The sequence below is a fragment of the Leuciscus leuciscus genome (genome assembly GCF_965113295.1).
Source record: "Leuciscus leuciscus genome assembly, chromosome: 14".
Classification (NCBI taxonomy): domain Eukaryota; kingdom Metazoa; phylum Chordata; class Actinopteri; order Cypriniformes; family Leuciscidae; genus Leuciscus; species Leuciscus leuciscus.
The window spans coordinates 31,602,717-31,624,554 of NC_138738.1; the positions used below are offsets into that span (position 1 = coordinate 31,602,717).

The 21,838-nt window shown below is 39.2% G+C and overlaps 2 protein-coding genes across 3 annotated transcripts in view; one reads left to right on the forward strand and one right to left on the reverse strand.

Moving 5' to 3' along the window:
- The window catches only part of gulp1b (GULP PTB domain containing engulfment adaptor 1b), a 93,644-nt gene extending 73,506 nt beyond the window's left edge, over positions 1 to 20,138 (forward strand). For both annotated transcript variants that reach the window (XM_082136071.1, XM_082136070.1), the window contains 9 exons: positions 5,425 to 5,486; positions 6,047 to 6,118; positions 6,960 to 7,058; positions 10,241 to 10,378; positions 10,469 to 10,585; positions 14,252 to 14,338; positions 16,585 to 16,717; positions 17,089 to 17,183; positions 19,415 to 20,138. In XM_082136071.1, coding sequence (XP_081992197.1) covers positions 5,425 to 5,486; positions 6,047 to 6,118; positions 6,960 to 7,058; positions 10,241 to 10,378; positions 10,469 to 10,585; positions 14,252 to 14,338; positions 16,585 to 16,717; positions 17,089 to 17,183; positions 19,415 to 19,486 — 875 coding nt within the window. In that variant the 3' untranslated portion in view covers positions 19,487 to 20,138. The remainder of the gene's footprint in view (positions 1 to 5,424; positions 5,487 to 6,046; positions 6,119 to 6,959; positions 7,059 to 10,240; positions 10,379 to 10,468; positions 10,586 to 14,251; positions 14,339 to 16,584; positions 16,718 to 17,088; positions 17,184 to 19,414) is intronic.
- Positions 20,139 to 20,215: 77 nt separating this feature from the next.
- Positions 20,216 to 21,838, reverse strand: part of col5a2b (collagen, type V, alpha 2b) — a 33,299-nt gene continuing 31,676 nt past the window's right edge. Inside the window, exon 54 of the mRNA XM_082136068.1 lies at positions 20,216 to 21,046. Within this exon, the coding sequence (XP_081992194.1) occupies positions 20,900 to 21,046 (147 nt within the window). The 3' untranslated portion in view covers positions 20,216 to 20,899. The remainder of the gene's footprint in view (positions 21,047 to 21,838) is intronic.

Below are 21,838 nucleotides of genomic sequence, written 5' to 3' on the forward strand. Positions count from 1 at the left end.
GGCGCAGACTGAACAAGCCAAAACAAAACTGTGAACGTCACGAGCCATACCAGGCCACCAGAATCGTTGCTTGACTAAAAATTGAGTACGATTAACTCCTGGATGGCAAGCCACATTGGAGCAATGACCCCACTGAATAACGCTGGACCGTAGACCCTCAGGCACAAATAAACGGTTCGGTGGACAACGAGTCGGAGGCGTTACCCCTTCTAAGGCCCTCTTGACCTTCGATTCGACCTCCCATGTGAGTGAAGAGATGAATAGATTCTCTGGTAAAATGCACTCGGGAGTAGACGGGCGTTCGGAACGGTCAAAAATGCGCGATAAAGAATCGGGTTTGATGTTCTTAGAACCCGGGCGGTACGAGAGAGTAAAGTCAAAACGACCGAAAAAAAGAGCCCACCGAGCCTGCCTGGAGTTCAATCTTTTAGCAGTCCGAATGTATTCCAAATTCTTGTGATCGGTCCAGACGATAAAAGGTACCCCCGACCCTTCTAACCAGTGGCGCCACTCCTCCAATGCTAACTTGACTGCCAACAACTCCCTGTTGCCAATGTCATAATTACGTTCGGCAGGGGATAAACGATGTGACAAAAACGCGCAAGGATGCATCTTGTCGTCTGAAGGAGAACGCTGGGATAACACTGCACCTACCCCCACCTCTGACGCATCGACCTCCACCACGAACAGACGTGATGGATCAGGGGTTATCAGAATGGGGGCTGAAACAAAGCAACCCTTCAGTTTGGCAAACGCAGCCGAGGCTGCGTCTGACCACCTGAACGTAGTACTGGGGGAGGTCAAGGCGGTCAGAGGTGCGGCTAGTTGGCTGAAGTTGCGAATGAAACGCCGGTAAAAATTGGCGAACCCCAGAAACCTCAGTAGGGCCTTACGGGAATCTGGGTTTGGCCAATCCACCACAGCCTTAACCTTCTCAGGATCCATGCGCATTCCCTCAACCGAGATGATGTAACCTAAGAAAGGAACAGACTGTGCATGAAAAACGCATTTCTCCGCCTTGACAAAAAGCCCATTCTCTAGCAACCTCTGAAGCACTTGTCGGACGTGTTGCACATGTTCCTGGAGAGACGAAGAAAAAATCAATATGTCATCCAGGTAGACATAAATGAACTGATCGACCATGTCTCGTAACACGTCATTGACAAGTGCCTGGAAGACCGCTGGGGAGTTGGAAAGGCCGAAAGGCATAACCAAGTATTCAAAGTGCCCCCTGGGGGTGTTAAAAGCGGTCTTCCACTCATCCCCCTCCCTGATGCGGACCAAATGATAAGCGTTTCGTAAATCCAATTTCGTAAAGATAGATGCTCCCTGCAACCTCTCGAAAGCTGAAGACATCAACGGTAAAGGATAAGTATTCTTTACCGTGATGTTGTTCAACCCCCGGTAGTCAATACAAGGTCGCAGCGACCCATCCTTCTTCCCCACAAAAAAGAATCCAGCCCCCGCTGGAGAAGAGGAAGGACGGATGAACCCCGTTGCTAGAGAATCAGAAATGTATTTCTCCATGGCCTCTCTCTCCGGAACAGAGAGTGAATATAACTTGCCCTTAGGCGGAGACGTACCTGGTAATAACTCTATAGCACAGTCATAGGGACGATGCGGAGGAAGAGAAGCAGCCCGAGACTTACTGAACACCTCCTTCAGGTCCAGGTACTCCGCGGGCACGTTAGATAACTCCACTGTCTCCTCCTGAAACACAGGGACAGAAACAGACGGACAGGCAGACACTAGACAAGACTTATGACAAAAGCTACTCCACGAAGACACAGATTGTGATGACCAGTCCACTCTGGGGTTATGACGGGTGAGCCAGGGATGACCAAGGACGATGGGTGCAAGAGGAGTGTCCATGATGTAGAATGAGATGGTTTCGGTGTGGTTGCCTGATGTGATGAGGGTGATGTCTTCGGTGGCAAGTGAAATGGTGGGGAGTTCTTGACCGTTGAGTGCGTGTACTGCAATCTGATGTGTGAGGGATCTGAGGGGAACTTGAAACTTGAGTGCAAAAGTGTAGTCCATGAAATTACCTTCAGCCCCAGAGTCCAGAAGTGCTCGACAGTCGTGAAGGTGAGAGGACCATCGGAGCCTTACCGGAAGGAGAGTAGATGTGGATGAGGTCTTCTCGGCAGAGATCCCACCCGACAGTAGCCTCATATTTACTGCCGGGCTGGGCCTTTTAACGGACAGCTGTAAGCAAAGTGTCCCGCTCTTCCACAGTACATGCAAAGGCCCAGGGATCTCCGCCTTTCCTTCTCCTCCCGGGAAAGCCGGGCTCGACCCACCTGCATGGGCTCGTGATCTTCGACGGGACTGACCGCGTCCCTCTCTCTGGATCGTTGTCCCTCGATCCCTCCCGGGACCCGCTGGGACTGCAGACGTCGATCAGCTCGAGAAAGACGACCATCCACTCTTATCGCCAGGGCAATGAGATCACTCAATCTGGCCGGAAGGTCCATGGCGTAGATTTCTCGTTGGACGCGGTCAGCCAGCCCATGCAGGAACATGTCCCACTGCGCCTCCTCGTTCCATTGGCTCTCGGCTGCCAGAGTGCGAAACTCGATCGAAAAGTCAGATACGGATCTTTCTCCTTGTTGAAGGTCGGCTAATACTCTGGCAGCCTCACGTCCGGACACGGAACGGTCGAACACCTGTTTCATTTCTTCGGAGAGCCTCTGGAACGAGGAGCAGCATTCTTCCTGATTCTCCCACACCGCCGTTCCCCAAAGCGCCGCTTTCCCAGTCAGAAGCGCCAGAACAAACGCGACCTTGGTTCGCTCGTCGTGGAAAGTACGGGGCTGCAGAGAAAAATGCATAGAGCATCTGGTCAGAAAAGACCGGCAGTAATTGGGTTCACCTGCGTAAGCCTCCGGAATCGGCAGGCGGGGCTCTGACTGGGATGGGTCCGCTGATGGTGGTGGGGGAATCGGCGGTGCGGGTGGCGCAGTGGGAACCTGTGGTTGTTGTAGCTGCTGGGTGAGCCCGGACACCTGCGTTACCAGAGCCTGAACAGCGCGAGCTGTCTCATGGAGATTCTTCTCCTGCGTGTCCATTCTCTTCATGCATTGATTCAGAAAATCCTCCATGGGACTGGAGGAACCACTCGCTGCTTCCATGCTTTTGGTCAGATCGTTCTGTAACGGTAAAAGATGAGGAAGCAATTGCAAGTATACTCATTTATTGAAGTGACAGAACAAGGAACAAATAACAGCTGAGACACAGGATGGTAACGCAGGGACCCCGATGGTCAGATGTTCCAGTGCAGACGGTGAAGTGGTGCGGTGAGAATCCCAGGTGACGAGTAATCCAAATCCAAGGGAACACAAACAGGAACAGGAACAGGGCAGGCACAAACTCGACACGAAGACTGGGAACACAACCGGGAAACCACATACAACGATCTGACAGGGGAAATGAGAAAGTGGTGAGTATTTATGGGGTGATGAGATGAGCTGCAGCTGGTGACGGGAGTGATGAGCTTAATTGTTGATGATCGCTGATCAGACGACCCGCCCACACAATCAATGCACAACACACACATGACAACAGAACACGAGACAAGAAGAAGACAATGGATTTATGAACCGTGACAATTGTTCAACAAAGTTCTTGATTAAAAAAGAAAAAAAGAAGCTACTGTGCCTAATATTATTGTTGTATACAGCGCGCAAGGTTTATTCGCGAGCTCCAAGTCTTCTTCTCCGTTTTTAGTGTATGTCTGAGGCAGAATTACAGCGCCACATACTGGTCTGGCATGTATACTACATCGTTTTGAGTCGGTTTCAGTGGTTTCGTGTGTACGCAGATATTTCTTGAGACGACGCCGTGTTTACGGAATTTTTTTTTTGAACGGGGGAAAAAAGATATCGGATAGGGAAAGCTCTGGCTTCGTGTGGATGTGGCCTTAGTTAAGCTGGACTATGACACTATTTTCTTCTAGATCTGCTGTACAGCCAAAACAAACTCTGTTGCATTATTTTCCGGTTATCACTGTAAAGCTGCTTTGAAACAATCTGTATTGTAAAAAGCGCTGTATAAATAAAGATGACTATTATTATGTAATTATTTAGAAAATATAATCATTTACTACTCTATTTTTTTCTGTCATTTTCTGCCTTGCAGCCGCCTGGGGGTCGCTGGACTCCCTGGACAGTATTAAAACCCCTGCTCTAATTAAACGTGATATGCATGGACCTCAACATTTAACACGTCTACAAGAAGACATTTAATTAAAAGATGAGGTCTGATTAATCATCACATGAAAATAATTGAAACTGACAACAAATGCAACAACAGCAGTATAAATAAAAGCAGAAGTAATCAGTTTAATTTATTCATGCTGTGCATTGCTTTGATCTCAAGTTCTGCATCACAGTGTTATTATCTTTGCATTACACACCTTTCTCAAAAATTCTCAGAAACAAAAAACATGAAAAGGCTTTCTTTGTGTTTGAGACTTTGGTGTGCTGATTGTTTCATGTTAAAGCACTGAAATTGGAGGACTGAAAGACAGGAGACCCTTATCGATGTTAAGTGTTTTAAGGGGTCTCTGAGGTAAATATGCAGTGTCAGCTATGCAGGAGAATCAATAATTAACTTTATAGTTCGCGATTCCTCTTTAACTACTGTACATTTTTGCTGCTTCTGTGCCTGTGGTGCATTTAAAAAGTTCAGGACAACCACAAAAAAAATTTAAAGAAAAAGAAAAAAGAATCTAACAAATGAAACATTGACTGACCATCTTTGCACAGCAATGCAGCACTGAAAGGATGCACTGACTTTTTAATCACATGAATAGCATAGACATAAATACATGTCAATAAATGATAAATGATAAATAATGTAAATGTACATTATAAAATATAAATGCTAAACCTGCATTAAATTGTGAGAGGCTCAGGCAATAATTATAGCTAAAATGTGCTGCAAAATCTGCATTGGAATATTATGGACCTTGTTAAAAATACTGTAGCCTTCAGCTGCCCGTTTCTAACAGTGAGAACAAAAGGACATGCTGACCGGCTGGTGAGACACGCTAGGAACAGCGCAAAATTTGATAGATTTTCCCAATTGTTGTTCAGAAACAAACATTATATTAAAAATGTATGAATTTACTTCAAGTCAGTAACTATAGGTGCATTCACACCATGGCGGAATTACCATGATTTCGAGAATTCATAATTACAATTTGTAAGCTCAGAATTTTCTGAGAGCTCCGACTTGTGACCAAGTGACCGCTGCATATACATTTTGCCATTGATAGTGTTGCCATAGAAATGCGTCCGACTTTGCTCTGAAAAAACTTCTTAACATTTCAATTTTTTAAATTTTTTTTTACTTACTGGAAATATCAGTCATCTGCCATTACACCTAAATTCTTCATCTTTATTCTCTTTTTACATCCAGATAAACCAAGTATGCACACACCTGAAGCCTTGGTGAGAAGTCATGTTGTGTATAATGCAAAGGTACAGTTTGAGACGTATTTCTTATGTGTTCCTGTGGTTCTCTCTGCTTCTTCAATATGTACTACACAAAAGGGGGTGGGAGCAGCCCTACACTGCAAATGCACACTATGTACACCATGTCTTTGACTTTGGGATGTGAGATGTGTGTGTGTGTGTGTGTGTGTGTGTGTGTGTGTGTGTGTGTGTGTGTGTGTGTGTGTGTGTGTGTGTGTGTGTGTGTGTGTGTGTGTGTGTGTGTGTGTGTGTGTGTGTGTGTGTGTGTGTGTGTGTGTGTGAAAGATGAGCCTGCTCTACTGAAGCTGTTGGTATGATGGATGTAGTGATGTTTAAATTTGTACTAAAGTGTGTGCGTGCGTGCGTGCGTGTGTGTGCGTGAGTGAATAGACTGTTATTACAGCTCACTAAAGTCCCCTTCTGTGACTGTCACCTTCATCATAGTTTTCATCAAGTACAGAATGCTACACACACATACTATGCTTATCAACCCAGTCACCATTACAAACAAAATATAGTGTTAATACATTACTTAAATCAACTGTGTCTGCTGTGTGTTTATGTAGTTCCTGGGAATCACAGATGTGGAGCAGCCAAAAGGGACAGACATGGTCCGTGTGGCTGTCAGGAAGCTGAAGGTAGTGTGTCCACAGCACTCCACCACCCTTCTGTGCATTTACAGACCATAAAATTTGCTCACAGTTCTTCATGCCTGTTTATAGGGCAGAAACAGCTGTAATAATTATATGTAAATATACAGAGATTTTAAAAGGGTACATTTACTTCCAAAGTTCATATAACAGACTCAAGCCTCATTTTAATGTTATGTGAGTTCCTATTAACACAAGGCAAAAGCTACTATATATATATATATATATATATATATATATATATATATATATATGTTTGTGAATGTAAAAGTTCTGCAAAGTTTCAAAGATCAAAGTGCACGACAAATGGAGTTATAATAATAATTGTCTTCCAAAAGAAAGAACTGATTCTGAACTTTAGGCTATAGCCTTACCTGTATTTTCCTCAGTGATATTTCATACAATTTATGTTATGTTAAGTGTGAAGGTACTATCCTTGATAGAACAGTTTCTGTGAAAAAAAAAAGTTTCAGACACTGTGAGAAAAGAGGTGATGCTGCACATTAACGTAAAAATCTTTTTGATACATCTTACTGCTTTGTTGTTATTTAAAAATAGAACTGAAATAGAACCTGGTGGGATTTTTAGGGTGACAGATTAAGGGCATGGTAATGATGTCATTTTCCTGGCGATATTTCTTTTGCCCAATTTATGTCCAGCTTTGGACTTGACTGTGTATTCCTCTAGAGACGCGTTTGAACACCTCATTTCACCTTATGCTCTACTGCTCTCCAGCAGCCTTTAAAAATAGTGAACACCTCCGGCTCTGTCTGCTTTTCCCTTGGTATGTACTTCCGCTGCATGTGCTGAATCACTTTTGCTTCCTCAGTTTCAAAGGCACATCAAGAAGTCAGAGGGGCAGAAGACTCCTAAAGTGGAGCTTCAGATCTCTATATATGGTGTGAAGATATTGGACCCTAAAACTAAGGTAGGTTTTTTCAAATATAAAATTGTCTTGTTCAGTCACAGGAAGTGCTGAATAAAGATAAAACCACTTGATGTGATTTCATGCATGGCAAGCCTAATTTAGATTCGAACAATCACAGCAATTTTGTTCAGCTCCATAAACTACCCCACTGTTATCCTCACACCTGCTCTGACAGAACAATGAAATGCAATTTAACTGAAAATTAAAGTGCCAACTTATATTTCAAACATTTACTGTTTAATACCAATCAAGTTCTGTTAGCACAACTGATAGAATTATCTCATTCCAATATTAAAATAATGTAACTAATTCAGCAACTAAAGTAACCAATTAGCACTTGATAAATGCAATAAGATGTGTTCAAAACAAAATAGCTGTAATAGCTCTGTCAGGATCTGAAAAGAGAGCCAATGTTTGTGAACAGTAGTTCTTAGAACAATCATAAATGGATGTTTCTCCCATTGTAGCCATTGTTTAGAAAAACAAAAATTCTAAAAAGTATTATGAATTATATAAGGATTTATATTATATTTTATATTATTTTAGTGATTACACATGTTCTTTCAAATGACATTACTACATGAACATCTAGGCTCAAACAATTAAAACAACTAAAATATTGTAAAATATTTTTAAGATATTTTAACAGAATTTTCTATGTTACATTTTTAACTTGTTAAGAATACAAAACAAAGATTTGCTTCAAAGACAAAACGTCAATTTCTAAAGAAAAGGTTGCAGGTTGTAAGAAGCAGAATCTTCTCACATGAGAAATCATTTATTTTGTTTTGTGTAACGTGAGATATTTTGCTAGATATTTGCTGCATCTGCGCCACCACGAGAAAACACAGCAATAACCAAGGGCGATCGCTTCTGGGCATCGGAATCGCTTCAGGGCTTTTAATTCTCAATGGGGAAAGACTAACACTAAGTGAATTTGCAATTGCGTTTGAAATTTTATTGCAATATCCCTTCTTAGACTTTAGTGAGTTTGTTATGCTTTAGCGCTTGTCAGTCTGGATGAGAGAGAACATACAGAGATCTTGAATGAGTCACATCAGCTGTGAAACCACCATTGTTCCATCAATATGTATCAATCATCATTTACATTTACAATTCATTTACCTCATTTACAATTAAACTTTGCCCTTTCACACTTATACTGCTTTTGTCCATGTCAAAGTTTCTGTCATTGGATGTTGATTTTGCGACACAATACTGAAATTGATGTGATTTCTGGATATTTAAAATAAAGCATTTCCTCGCAAATTAAACAGTAAAATGGTTTTCGGAAAAATAAAGTACTCACTAACTTGATCAAGATAGCCTTCATCACAAACTTGATTCTAATGAAATCTAATTTACAGAAAGGGGATCACACTTATATTAAAGTGGAAATAAACATATATTTGGCCCTATCTTACACCTGGCGCAATGCAGCGTCAAGCGCGACACAAGTGTTTTTTGCTAGTTTCAGTCCGACACAGTTATCATTTTCACGTTGCGCCACGTTGTTTAAAGGAGAACTCGGTAACTCTAGCGAACTCTTGTCACTTCTTCGCTGATTTTCCCTTTTGTTGTCGCATGTTTTCCCCACGAGCTCCCCCTACAGCTGTGGGGGGGTGTATATTTCACAACACAGTCGTAAAAAACTCATTTGCGGCGGCCTCCTCCCCCTCTCTACCGCTGCTCATGTGCGTTTGTTTTGATCGGAGCAAGCCAACTGTATCGCGTGGAGCTATGTCTACCGAGGTGGGTAATCTGGTAATACATCATACATGCGTGTGTGTTTATGTCGAATTGTGTAACAATGTTACACATTGATGGCCTAAGACACGAAACGAGCGGTTTGTGTGAGAAAACGAACAGTATTTATATCGTTTTTTTTACCTCTTATACGCAGCCATGTCGAAGTGATCTGATTTGTTCCAATGAACTGCCGTAGACAAGGCGACATCTAGTGTGTATATATCTATGCACACGTCAGATCAGATCACTCGGACATGGCTGTGTATAAGTGGTAAAAACGATATAAATACTGTTCGTTTTCTCACACAAACCGCTCATTTCGTGTCTTAGGCCATCAATGTGTACTTACGATGGGGAATTGTTTAATTTGGACGACAGGGAATTGTTTTAATTTGGACTCTGTGCTTGTGTTTTGAGATAATGACCATAGACCTGCATTATATGACTGACAGACAAGAACGGTTTGACCTAAAAATATAAAAATTTAAACTACTGCGGAAAAAAAGACACCTACATCTTGGATGCCCTTGAGGTAAGCTAAAACATACCAAAAATTAATTTCAAAGTGAACTATCCCTTTAAAGGGAATGTGAGATGACGCTCTGATTGGTTTATTTCACGTTACGCCCAAACCACACCTATGAATAATGAAGCTACTTCAGACCAACCCCTTTAAGATTTGCGCCGGGCGCAAGAGGCATTTATCCCGCCGGGAAAATAGCAACAGCGCCGGAGATCCGCCCACAAAGTTACTTGCGCTTTGCGCTTGACACTGGCGTTTCAGATCGTTAAAATACGGCCCCTTGAGTCTCTCCATCATTGACTCCGTTGACATCATCTGACTCCGGTTTGAACATAAAAGGCTAAAAGTTTTAGAAATTTTCAGTGCATGTCTGTGTGAGGTAAAATGACACAAGCTGTTGAAGCTCCAACCTCTGTGCTGGAAGCAGCAGCTCATTTGCATTTAAAGGAACAGACACAAAATGGTGTGTTTAACATGCTATATAAAAATATCTGTGGGGTATTTTGAGCTAAAAACTTCACATACACACTCTGGGGACATCAAAGACATATTTTACATCTTGTGAAAAGGGCATTATACCACCCCTTTAAAACTAAGTGACACCCATGAGTATGGTTGCCAAAATAAATAAGCACTTCTCATGCATGTGAAATAGGCTAATGTCAAAAATGTGACATCTTTTAATTTTGGGAGAAACATTCAAAAAAAAAGTAATAAACATAATTGTTGAAACATAACCGAGAACACATGAATTCGCCCAAGCCATGAAAGAGCCTTAACAATTTAAACCCCTGAGCAAAAAAAAAAAAATCTCCTCTGGGCTGTTTTCGATTTGTTGCTTTTTGCTTCAAAATAGGTCAGTCATTCCAGTGAGCCTTTCATCTCAGTTCAACTGTCCTTCTTTTTCCAGGAGATGCAGCATAACTGCCAACTTCACAGAATGTCCTTCTGTGCAGATGACAAAACAGATAAAAGAATCTTCACCTTTATCTGTACAGAGCCCGAGACGAAGAAACACCTGTGTTACGTGTTTGACAGTGAAAAATGTGTAAGTATAAGCTTGTGATATCTAACAAATGTTACATACAGTAGAAACCTGGTTTGTTTATTGATTGCAATGTGTGCAAATCTTGCCCAGGCGGAGGAGATCACTCTTGCTATTGGACAAGCCTTTGATCTCGCCTACAAAAAGTTCCTAGAGTCTGGTGGAAAAGATGTAGAGACGAGGAAACAGATTGGAAACCTTCAGAAACGAGTAAGATTATGTTCATGGATTACTGCACACACACACGTTCAAGATGCATATATGTGCCCAGAATTCTTCATTCTCACACAAACACGCTCATAGCAGGATGATTCTTGGGTACTTCTGGCCCTGTGGAAAATATGCAACTCTTTTAAGCCACACTAAACACACCTTTCACTAATTTATTTTGTAAAAGAATTTTGATACTTATTTCTTAATGCAATAAAAATTCCCAACATCTCGATTTTATATTGTGTTTTTTAAAAAATAAAATGGCTGACTCTTTTGTCCTGCTGAGGTTACTTTTATTGCTAGATTATGTGTATCCATAATTAAATTACAGTTTGACCAGAAATGACACAATAAAAATATGCTTGATCTTTATCTTAATTTTGTTTGTTTTCTTCAGACATCGTTTAAATCAGCTTAGTTTCAAAGTCCCCCTGTAGTCAATAATTGTATCCCTAAAAACGTATCTTTGATTACCAAAATGACATATTTAAATGTTTTTTCCTTGAAAAAAATTCATGCCTTTGAATAGCTTGAATGTAACTCTACACCCTTGCCTCATTTAGTATACGAGGCTATATATATTTATATGAAAATTAGCCCCACCTCCACTCACTCACACCAGCTCAGAGATCCACTCGTTGATGATCATACATTGACGTGATTGGTTACGAGGTAGTTTGTGACGTCAAAAAAACTGCAATTTCAAACCGCACTTTTCAAACTATCTTTTTTTCACTGCAATTTAAAGAGAATTTTTACTGTGCAATTTATGCACAGTAAGCATATTGAAAACACCACAAATAAACATTAAAAACTTGATTTTTACCACAGGGGGACTTTACAAATGTAATAATTAATTTTTTTATTACAGATTTAAGATTAAAGTTTAAGATTGATTGTAGGTCTGGGACAAGGGTAAAACAATAGAATATCCATCTTATTTGATGGATGCATGCGCAGTAGGGTTGCCACCTGTCCCGGTTTTACCGGGATTGTCCTAACCTGTCCCGGGAAATTTAGCCACTCTCCCGGGACACTGAATGTCCCGGTTTTCGAACGGCTACACAAAGTTCCATTTACTATTTTCTTTCCACTTGAAATAGCCTATGCGTTGTGCAAAGAGCAGTCTTGTATCTTGTGTGTAGAATGCACTATCATTTGCCTCTGTAGACAGGGAGTAGGGACGTGACCACCCGTCCCGCTTTGCGTTGCACCGCACAGCATTTTCACCCCTTGTCCCGCATATTGAGAAAATGTCCCGCATTTTCACCAGTCTGTTGGTTTTTAATGATCATATTAAGAAAACATGCATGCGTTCTTTTGTCTTTTAAGGAAATCAATTTATTTATTATTTTTGCGGCATCGTTTTTCACCTATTAACAGCGCTTCGTCAGAAGTATGCTACAGTTACAACAGCGTTTTTTTCAAATCCTATCCAATGGTTGAAAAGAAAGGAGTAGCCTAAACACGGTCACTAGTAGGTTGTGACGGCTGTCAATCAAAATGTGGAGCGGTGATTCGTTCCATGTGTTCCAGTCAGAAAAAAATTTGAAAATTTGGTAGGCTAAATTATTATTATTTTTATCAATTAAAAATGTAGGCTATCAACTGCAGTGGTTGTTTTAATTCACATCCTTTCTAAAAATATGAACGTTTTTGGTTTAATATATTCTTAATATGACTGTCAATGATCTAATTTCATGTTGTTTTATATTTTATTTGTTCATTGTTCATTTAGTTGGATTTTAGTTGGACTTGGTCAGAACTGTTTCAGAAATAGTTTCTGCATGATGCTGATGCTTTTGGGCTCAGTGATGTTGAATTAGTATTAGTTCACCCCAAAATGAAAATGTCCTGATTTTCTCACCCCAATGCCATCCAAGATGTTCATGTCTTTCTTTCTTCAGTGGAAAAGAAATTAAGTTTTTTTTAACTTTTCAGGATTTTTCTCCACACAATGAACTTCAATGGGAACCAGAATGTTGAAGTCCAAATCAATGCAGTTTCAAAGGACTTTAAAGTGCTTCAAATGACTCTGAACAATCCCAGCTGAGGAATAGGGTCTTAGCGAATCGATAGGTAATTTTCGATAGGTAAAAATAAAATAAAAATTGATATACTTTTTAACCGCATTTGTTTGTCTTGTGCTGGACTGCGACGCGCCAAGCATGACGTCATCACGTTGGAAAGGTCACGGGCAACATCATTAAACACCCTATTCCTCATCTGGGATCAAGCAGAGCCCTTTGAAGCACTTTAAAGTCCTTTGAAACTGCAATGATTTGCACTTCAGCATTCTGGTTGCGATTGAAGTCCATTGTGTGGGAGAAAATCCTGAAATGTTTTTCTCAAAAAACAAATTTCTTTTCCACTGAGGAAAGAAAGACATGAACATCTTGGATGGCATTGGGGTGAGTAAATTATCAGGAAATTTCCAGTTTTGGGTGAACTAATGGACATTTTCACTTGTGAGCAAAGCGGTCGGTCAGGTCATCGATATGTCCAGGTTTTTTATCAGACATGGGTGGCAACCCTAGCAGCCATTTGTAAATTGAATGTGTCTAGTTAATCCTCATCCAGTTATTTTGAACTTGTTATGCTGCTTGATATTGTAAACTGGCATTTCTTACCTTAATATTTTGATGTATTGTCATAATTATGAACACATTGTTATTGTTATTGTTCTAGTTATTTACCTATAGCAGCTAAGGAATCAGAAGTCTTGCACATTCAAAGAAAATAGCTTACTTCTGCGTTGCAAAATAAAGTGGATCCATAAAAGTCATTTGGAAAGTGGCAAAAGTAAATGATGAAAGCATGATAAAAAGTTTCCAAGATTTTGTTCATGTTGTCTTTGAGTTAAAAGTTGTCAGTTATAAAAATCAACCCCTGAGACATAAAAGGGCTCGCAGTTAAAGAAACACCCATCAATTTGAGAGTTGATTCTTAGGAACATGTCAACAAACAGCAACATGGAGGAAGGCTTGCGGTTGTTTTGAAAAAAATTATAAATAGTGGGAAATGTGGATGTGACAGTGCTTGGGGAGATAAGGGAAGACAACTTTTTGTAGACTGGTGCACAGAAGGATTTGGAAAGGGGGGTGGGTCTGATATTTGGGTTGTTGTCAATAAATAGGTTTCCTTTAAAAAGTTTAATTCTGGCTTACTACAAACTTTGCCAATTTCAATCTGTGAATCCACACGGCTTATGTGGCCATTTTGAATACTGTAACCTGTTAATATAGGTGCTGAAATATAAAAAGCAGAGCTCACATATGCAACGGGCACATGTCAACAATTATTTCTTTTTTAGGATAAATATCTGAGACAAAGCTGATAAACTTAAATGAAACATGTTTGTTCAACAACGGTCTTTTCCGACTGCTGACTGCTTCCCTGATTTTGATTCCAGTGTAAATACATTTAATGTATGCTGCATTACATCTGTAAAAATGCTCCTTTTCATAATATACTGTATGCTGCTTATATGCAGCTTTCTTTGAAGTGTAAATACGACTAAAGATAGACGAATCTAACCAGAATAATCCTGTGAGCAGGCTGTGGGTTGTCCCGAATCCCAAAGACTTATGTAAAATGTTTGCATGTGATTGACAAATGAAAATGTGAATCGTTTTATTCAATATGTGCTTATGTTAATTGAAGATTCAGGATTTGGAGATGGAGAACTCAAAACTGAAGAAGAAGCTTAAAGAGCTGGAGGATCAGCTGATGGATCCTCGCTGCTCACCAGTACGTTCAGTAGGAAATGAGTCTTGCTTATCATTCCAGTCGGATGCTGCTCCAATCTCAATGATTCTGCTCTCTTTTAGTTATTCAAAATGTTTGTTTTTCTCTCCTATCTACTTACGCCACATGTTTTCCCCTTTTCTCTATTCCAATCTATCTTTCGCTCTCTCTCTCTCTCCCCAACCCCCAGTGCCCTTTTTCAGCACCTGCATGTTAATGTGTCTAATGAGCCGTACATTTTGCAGAGGCCGTCTGCCTTGTCCTGGTGTGGTGATGTCACATCACTGTCCAGCCTAGAGATCTCCTCTGTCACTCTAACGCCTGTCAGCTCACCCGATTCCAGCCAATCAGCAAGCTTGCTCACCCCTCCTCCTGCTAAGCCCACCCAATTACAATCCACAAGTGGTTACATCATGCCACGACCTCGTGTAAATGTCTCGTACACAAAAATAACACAGTTCACTTTGCATGCGATTCACTTAGTTACTATACAATCTTACACTTTAATTTGAATCTTTAATTTGTAAAGGGATAGTCCATCCAAAAATGAAAAATCTATCATTTACTCTCACGTGGTTCCAAACCTGAATGGATTTTTTTCTTTGATTGATAGACAGATTGGGTTATTTTTCAGAATGTCCAGGCTGCTCTTTTCCATATAATGACAGTGAATCATGGACAATCCATATGATTCATGAAATATAGCAATGGATGAACTATTTCTTTAATGCAGTGGTTCTCAATTTTTGGGGGGTGACACTCTCCTTTTAAAGTAAAAACCTCTACACCATCCCCCTCATTATCAAATGTTAAATAATAAGAAGAATTAGAAGTTTTGTTTAATGTTTTCGTGAAAAACGTTTAGACCTTGATTAGCTGATACCCCTTCAAAATCTGTCTTTTAACGTTGTGTCATCGATGACGCTATGGGGAAACACCTTTCACCTAGAATACTGAAGCCTGATTGGCATAATGACATTGAATCGCAATGTCCAATGGCGTTCAAATGTGCGAATCAGGGACAGGAACGCGCCGTAATGCTGTGCTGGTCGCCAAGGCCGTGACATTGTCATAATTTCGTCATTGCCGAAAAGTGGATTTAAGTCTACGAGATCCTCTTGTGCGTTGCGGCGAACAAACATGCCCTTGAAGCCTTGTTCCGTCTGCGCGGGACCAATTAAACTTCCAGATTAGCATGAGATGTGCGTTTTTTGCCTGTGCCGTACCCACACAGAAGCGACCATCAAGGGCTTTTAATTGCCCTCACTGTGAGGCCATAAGCGAAGGGACTCTCTGGGTTCAGATTTGGGGTTTGGAGCTAAACTTTGCAGGACAGTGGCCCTCCAGGAGCTGTATTGCACTACCCTGTAGTAGGTATTATTTTGGGGTTATTTCACGCAGTGAAAAATACATTGCAGAGTAAAGAGGACACTGACAACAGGCCGACAGCCAAGACAGAGTAGGTTACTTTTGGTATGAAAAGGGCCTTATTTTAACGATCTAAGCACATGGTCTAAAGCAGAGGGCGCAAGTGCACTTAGGGCTTGTTCGAATCCACTTTTGATAGTTTAACGACGGGAAAAATGGTCAGCACGCCCGGCGCATGGTCTAAAAGGATTGTCCCTATTCTCTTAGTGAGTAATGGATGTGTTTTGGGCTTTACGTGCAATAAACCAATCAGAGTCTCATCTTCCATTCCTTTTAAAAGCCAGTTGTGCTTGTGCCATGGCTGATTGCTATTTACATGGCGTAATTTGCAAGCGGAAAGACTGAACGCTTCTCCAAAGAGGAAACAGATCTGCTCGTGCGCAAGGTTAAAGCGCACAAAATGAATGAACATCAGAAGGTATGTTGTTTCAATCACGGAAAGACGTCAATATACACAATTTTCAAGTTAAAGTCCACCGACGTTAATCTTCTAACTCTCCTGATTTGTTTGTCGTATAAAATGGTGGATTCAACGTTATGATTGGTCAATCAAACTCCCAGCGAAAGTTGAATTTGTTTACATAACCACTACTCAGTGAATGCCATGCATAGAAGAAACTCGCACAAACCTCATTTGTTGTCTAGGGAACTAGGGAAGTCTCCCGACCTTTTGAGAACCACTGCTTTCTTTTTTCTTGCAAATAAATAAATAAATAAGAACTAAATACAGTTAAGTGCTTATCACACAAACGAAGTCAGATCTTACATTTGGGCTGGTTCTGACGCCTTTATAATTATATGTTTGTTGTCAATGTTATTAGGCTGGAAGCATGCAAGCTAGAGCGCCCTCCACTGACATATTTGATATGGTTCCATTCACCCCTGAGTCTCCAATAACAAGACGGTTGAATTGTAACGGCATCTCATCTCCGTACCTGCTTCCAAAAGACAGAGGTAGGGGGCTCCTTCTTTGTGCTGTCTCACTTAGATGAATGTGTCCCATTTTCAAAAACCTGAAGGCAAGATCCATAATTGCTAATGTCATATGCTTCTCCATAAAATGGTCCATTTGAGTTGAAAACAAATGGAGCCATGGTGTATAGATGTTGTATGAAGACATTTGTTTGGTTGTGAATTTCGCTTTCAGTTTCAATGCACTGACAGATGTTTTTAGCAATGAATTAATTATATATAATATACATTTATAATATTCTATTTATAAATAGACATTTCGGGATTCAAATTTTTCAAGGGGTGATCCATGAACTATTGCACACTTCTGCTAAATGACAAAGTATTTACTACTTTGTCTGGTTGTGCTGTAGATATAGACCTGTTTGGAGCAGAACCATTTGATCCGTTCATTTGTGGACCTACTGTCTTCACCCCAGACATCCAGTCCAAACTGGATGAGATGCAGGTAAGCACATTTATTTAGTTTTTAATCTGTAATTTACATATTCAACAATATTACAATTCTGATCAATATGATGATTATTTTCATGTTATATTTAAAATATATATATATTGTTGGATAATGAATATGGTACCAATAAATTATGCATGTTTATATTCTGTAAAAGTTATTTTATTTGTATAATATCATGCATCTACTAAATATTGTAGAATTCAAGCACAATCTTTATATTCTCTATAACTCTACAACAGCACTACTTGTTTATGTATCATAAGGTTTTAATTTGGTCTCTGATGCAATGTGCAATATCTCCAAATTGAAATGCTATATAAAAAAAAAGTGTGAATCATTTTGAACATGTTGCTCATATGTTTTGAATAGGATTATGATAGAATTCTAGACATGGGAGAGAGAAATGTCAATAATGTATCATAAACAAAAACAGTAGAAGCAGCTAACATGATTGTCAGACTGTATTAAAAGATCAGAGCATATGAGGAGTATTTGGCAGCATTCACCCCACTGTACGATAGACCGTTTTTAATTCCCATTCCAATAATCCAAAGGATTATGGAAGTTTCCATTTATGAGGACATCCCACCTGTTATGAGATTATTAGACCCGTCACCCTATCATTTGCACTCCTGTCTGTAAATCCTGTAATCCTGAATAATTCAATTATCTTCATCTCTCTTTTCACCCTTAATGCCACCCCCAACCTCTCAGCGGCAGAGATGGTTTGTACACTTTCATTTGTGATTTCACCTCACAGTGGATCCTCTAGTATTTTAATATGGTTTTACAAGATTTACAAGCATGAATTTTGCTCTATCTATATATGGTATTTTGCTGTGTCTAAATGGTGTTGTATGTCTTACTGGGTTAGTTCACCCAAAAATAAATATTCTCTCATTAATTACTCAACCTCAACCTCATGTCATTCCAAACTTGTAAGATTTTTATCTTCTGAACACAAATGAAGATCTGAGAGCTTTCTGTCCCTCCAATTGACAGCTACGCAACTACCACTTTGATGCTTCAAAACGTTTATAAAGAGATCATAAAACTACAGTAATCCATATGAATTGAGCGGTTTAGTCCAAATTTTCTGAAGAGACACAATCACTTTAAATGATGAACAGATTGAATTTTGGCTTTTATTTACATATAAACATTCATCAACTCACACATTAGTTGTTGTAAATGGAAGCTAAAACATGTTCGCTTGACGTGCAAGAACCAATAAGGTTCATTCTCGCGTGTGTAGCAGATTCAGTTGTTTCTATCTGTTTATGTTCGCTGATCAATGTTTATATGTGAATAAAAGCCTGAACTCAATCTGTTCATCATATAAAGCGATCATGTCTCTTCAGAAAATGTTACTATGGATTAGTTTTACGATCTCTTTAATGGACGTTTTGAAACGTCAAAGTGGAGGGACAGAAAGCTCTCAGATTTCATAAAAAATATCTTCATTTGTGTTCCAAAGATGAACGAAACGGGTTTGGAACGACTAGTAATTAATGACAGAATTTTCATTTTCGGGTCAACTAACCCTATAATATGTTAAACCAACATGCTGATTTTTTTTCTTTCCCCAATTTCTGGACCTATTTTGTGAGTGTGCAGAATTGAATTTATGGTCAAATATATTAAAATTGAGCTGAGAAGGGCTGGGGTGAACTTTGTCAATGACAGGCGTTTAGTTCTGCAGTTGCGGATTCTTTGTGTTGCTGGGTATTGCATGCATGCCATCTCATTTTTGTTTACACACACATAAGCAGTACCATGCTGCTGGAAGTTTCAGCCCTAAGCTTATTTATTCAATGTGTAACATGAAGAAAAATCATTGAAAATGTGCACTGATAGAGACTCATTCCTATTGGCTGCATGCATTGAGACTGCATTCATGAAAGTCGACATTTCACAACCACAGATGCAGAAGAACGGCTTAGAAACAAAATAAAGAATTAACACTTCAGTGCTGCTTATGTGTGCAATGTGAAGCCGGTTTCACTGTAGTGGTTCATTTTAAAGATAACAATTTTGAATGTACATGAACTACTGGTCTGTTAGCATTAAACAATGTGATGATGTTTTGTTTGTTAGAATGTTAATAATGAAAGTTATTATATAGTCTTATCTATACTTGAATTATCTTTTTCATTGACCTTGTTACATGTTTTTATTGATCTCACAGTTTAGTTCATATTTCACATTTGTTGTTTCGGCAGGAGGGGTTCCAAATGGGACTGACTCTAGAGGGGACGGTGTTTTCCCTGGATCAGGTGGACAGCCGATGCTGATTTTGGAAAGACATTTTTATATACGCTGTGATTCTTGACCTCAAAACCCTAAAAAAAAATCACATATTTAATATTTGTATTTTGAATTGAGTTTGAAAGAAATGTAGCAGGAGCCTCAAAAAGGTCTGTAGAGGTCATTTCTATTTTTATATAATAAAATCAACATTAAGATTGATGATTTGTGTATTTTAACTTCTTAATCCTGAAACAGAAATTGTTAAAAGAGAGATTGACACAAAATGTGCTCTAGCTCTTTCTAGAATTTTTCTAGAGTTTGGACCAAATTTAGATGGCGTTTTGAAATACAAAGATGTATTCATTCATGGCCAAGTTGTGTTTAGAATCCTTGCCAAATTATAATAATTTGTGGTTGCAGTTGTTGCTGAGGAGGTTGCTCATGTTGTAATGGTGCAAAGACTAAAAGGTTATATTATATCTAAACTATTAATATACTAAACATCATCAGGGTTATAGATTTATCAAAAACTGGTCAGTCTTTCATATGTTCAGCAAAATCATTGTTGAGGTTCTCCATTTATATTTCCAGATGTTCCTATCCTTTTCTCTTTCATTGATGGCTGTTTTAATATTTGTTTAATGCTTATCACTTGCTCTTTAATGGCGAATAAATGAAAACTGATAGCACACCATATTAGCTTTGTGGGGTTTTTTTTCAACAGCAGTAAACCGTTACTCTACTAACATTTATTCATGATAAAACTCAAATGATTCCTGTTGAAAAGGATTTCAAATATTTAATCTGGAATTCATTACAAACAATTGCTGCCCATCTCCCCTCTTAAGAGTACAAAAAGCTGGATAAAGAGTTTCTTTGTGTCATGTATTGTAGGCTAATGAGTCTTTTAATGAGACCAACATTGGCTTCTGTGAGAGTTTTCATTAATAATTAAGTATAAATTAATCATCCATCCAACAGTTTGATTTCTCTCTCGTATGGTCAATTGGGATTGGGAAGAGAACTGTTGGGGAATTGAATGCTACCCTGAATAAGATCCTACTTTAATACTACACAAACAAACTCATCTATCTCATCCAGATTCACTTAACCTTCAAAATCCCCTAGAAATGACTGCAATTTAAGGGTGAACAACATCAACAAAACATCATACATGTTAGACACTCAAGGCTGTCAAATTTGTAAAACATGACTTTTTGAATTCATTTCAAATCAATGTTTTCACATACTTTAATAACACATGGCGTATAAAGTATAAATTAAAGGGTCCATATAGTCTCTCATGCACTCATACACCACAGGCTAGTGGAAATCATCATGAATAATCATGAAATAAAGGTCAGAAATCCCTCAAGGCCCTTACAGACGGCGTTTGACAATAAATACTGTATTGGCTGAGAACTCCAGTCCAAATTATGATGCTTTTATCCTTGACTTCATGAGAAGCACACATGGCCGATATCAATGCCAAACTCCTGATCTTGGCCACCTATATCCACTGGAGCCAAGTCCACAATCGGGAGCCGTGAAAGGGTTTGTGTGCGGTACTCAAAGACAGTCCTGCCCCATTCGCCGTTGGGTTTCTGGAGAGAGGAACAAAGAGGGAAAATTGTGAGTTTTTCCATTGGTAGCATTTTTACATAAATGAGAACACTTACTGAATGCTAATCTTGACATTGTCATCAGCATTGGGGACTAACTAACTTAAGGACCATTCACACTGATTCGCAGCAATTTGCAGCAGCGAAATGACCGCAAGTCATTCAGTGAGATTAGATAATTTCAAGCAACAGCGATGCAACAAAGTTTAACAGAGTGATGATTTTATGCAAATGAGAATAGAATGTGATGTGGAAACTACCAATGAGAATGCATACAGTGATCCGCTGTGTGATAAAGTTGGATACTTAAGTCATGTAAGAACACCTACTAGCACAAGTGTAATCAGAGTGAACTTATATAGCAAATATAATAGTAACTTTTACAGTAACAGCTACATTTTTCAGTATCACTGTCTCAGTATTAACTCAGTATTTTAAATTAGTTGTATTTATTAGAGTAAATGTACACTACAAGAATTAAGGTTTTTTTATGCTTTTAAAAGAAGTCTCTTATGCTCACCAAAGCTTCATTTATTTATTTTTGAAGTACACTAAAAACAGTAATATTGCTAAAAATTATTACAATCTAAAAGAACCATTTCTATTTTAATTTATTTTAAAATGTAATTTATTCCTGTGATGGCAAAGCTGAATTTTCAGCATCATTACTCCAGTTTTCAGTCTCACATGATCCTTCAGAAATCATTCTAATATGCTGACTTGGTGCTCAATTATTATTGGTACTAAATTATTAATAATGATTCTAATTATTAT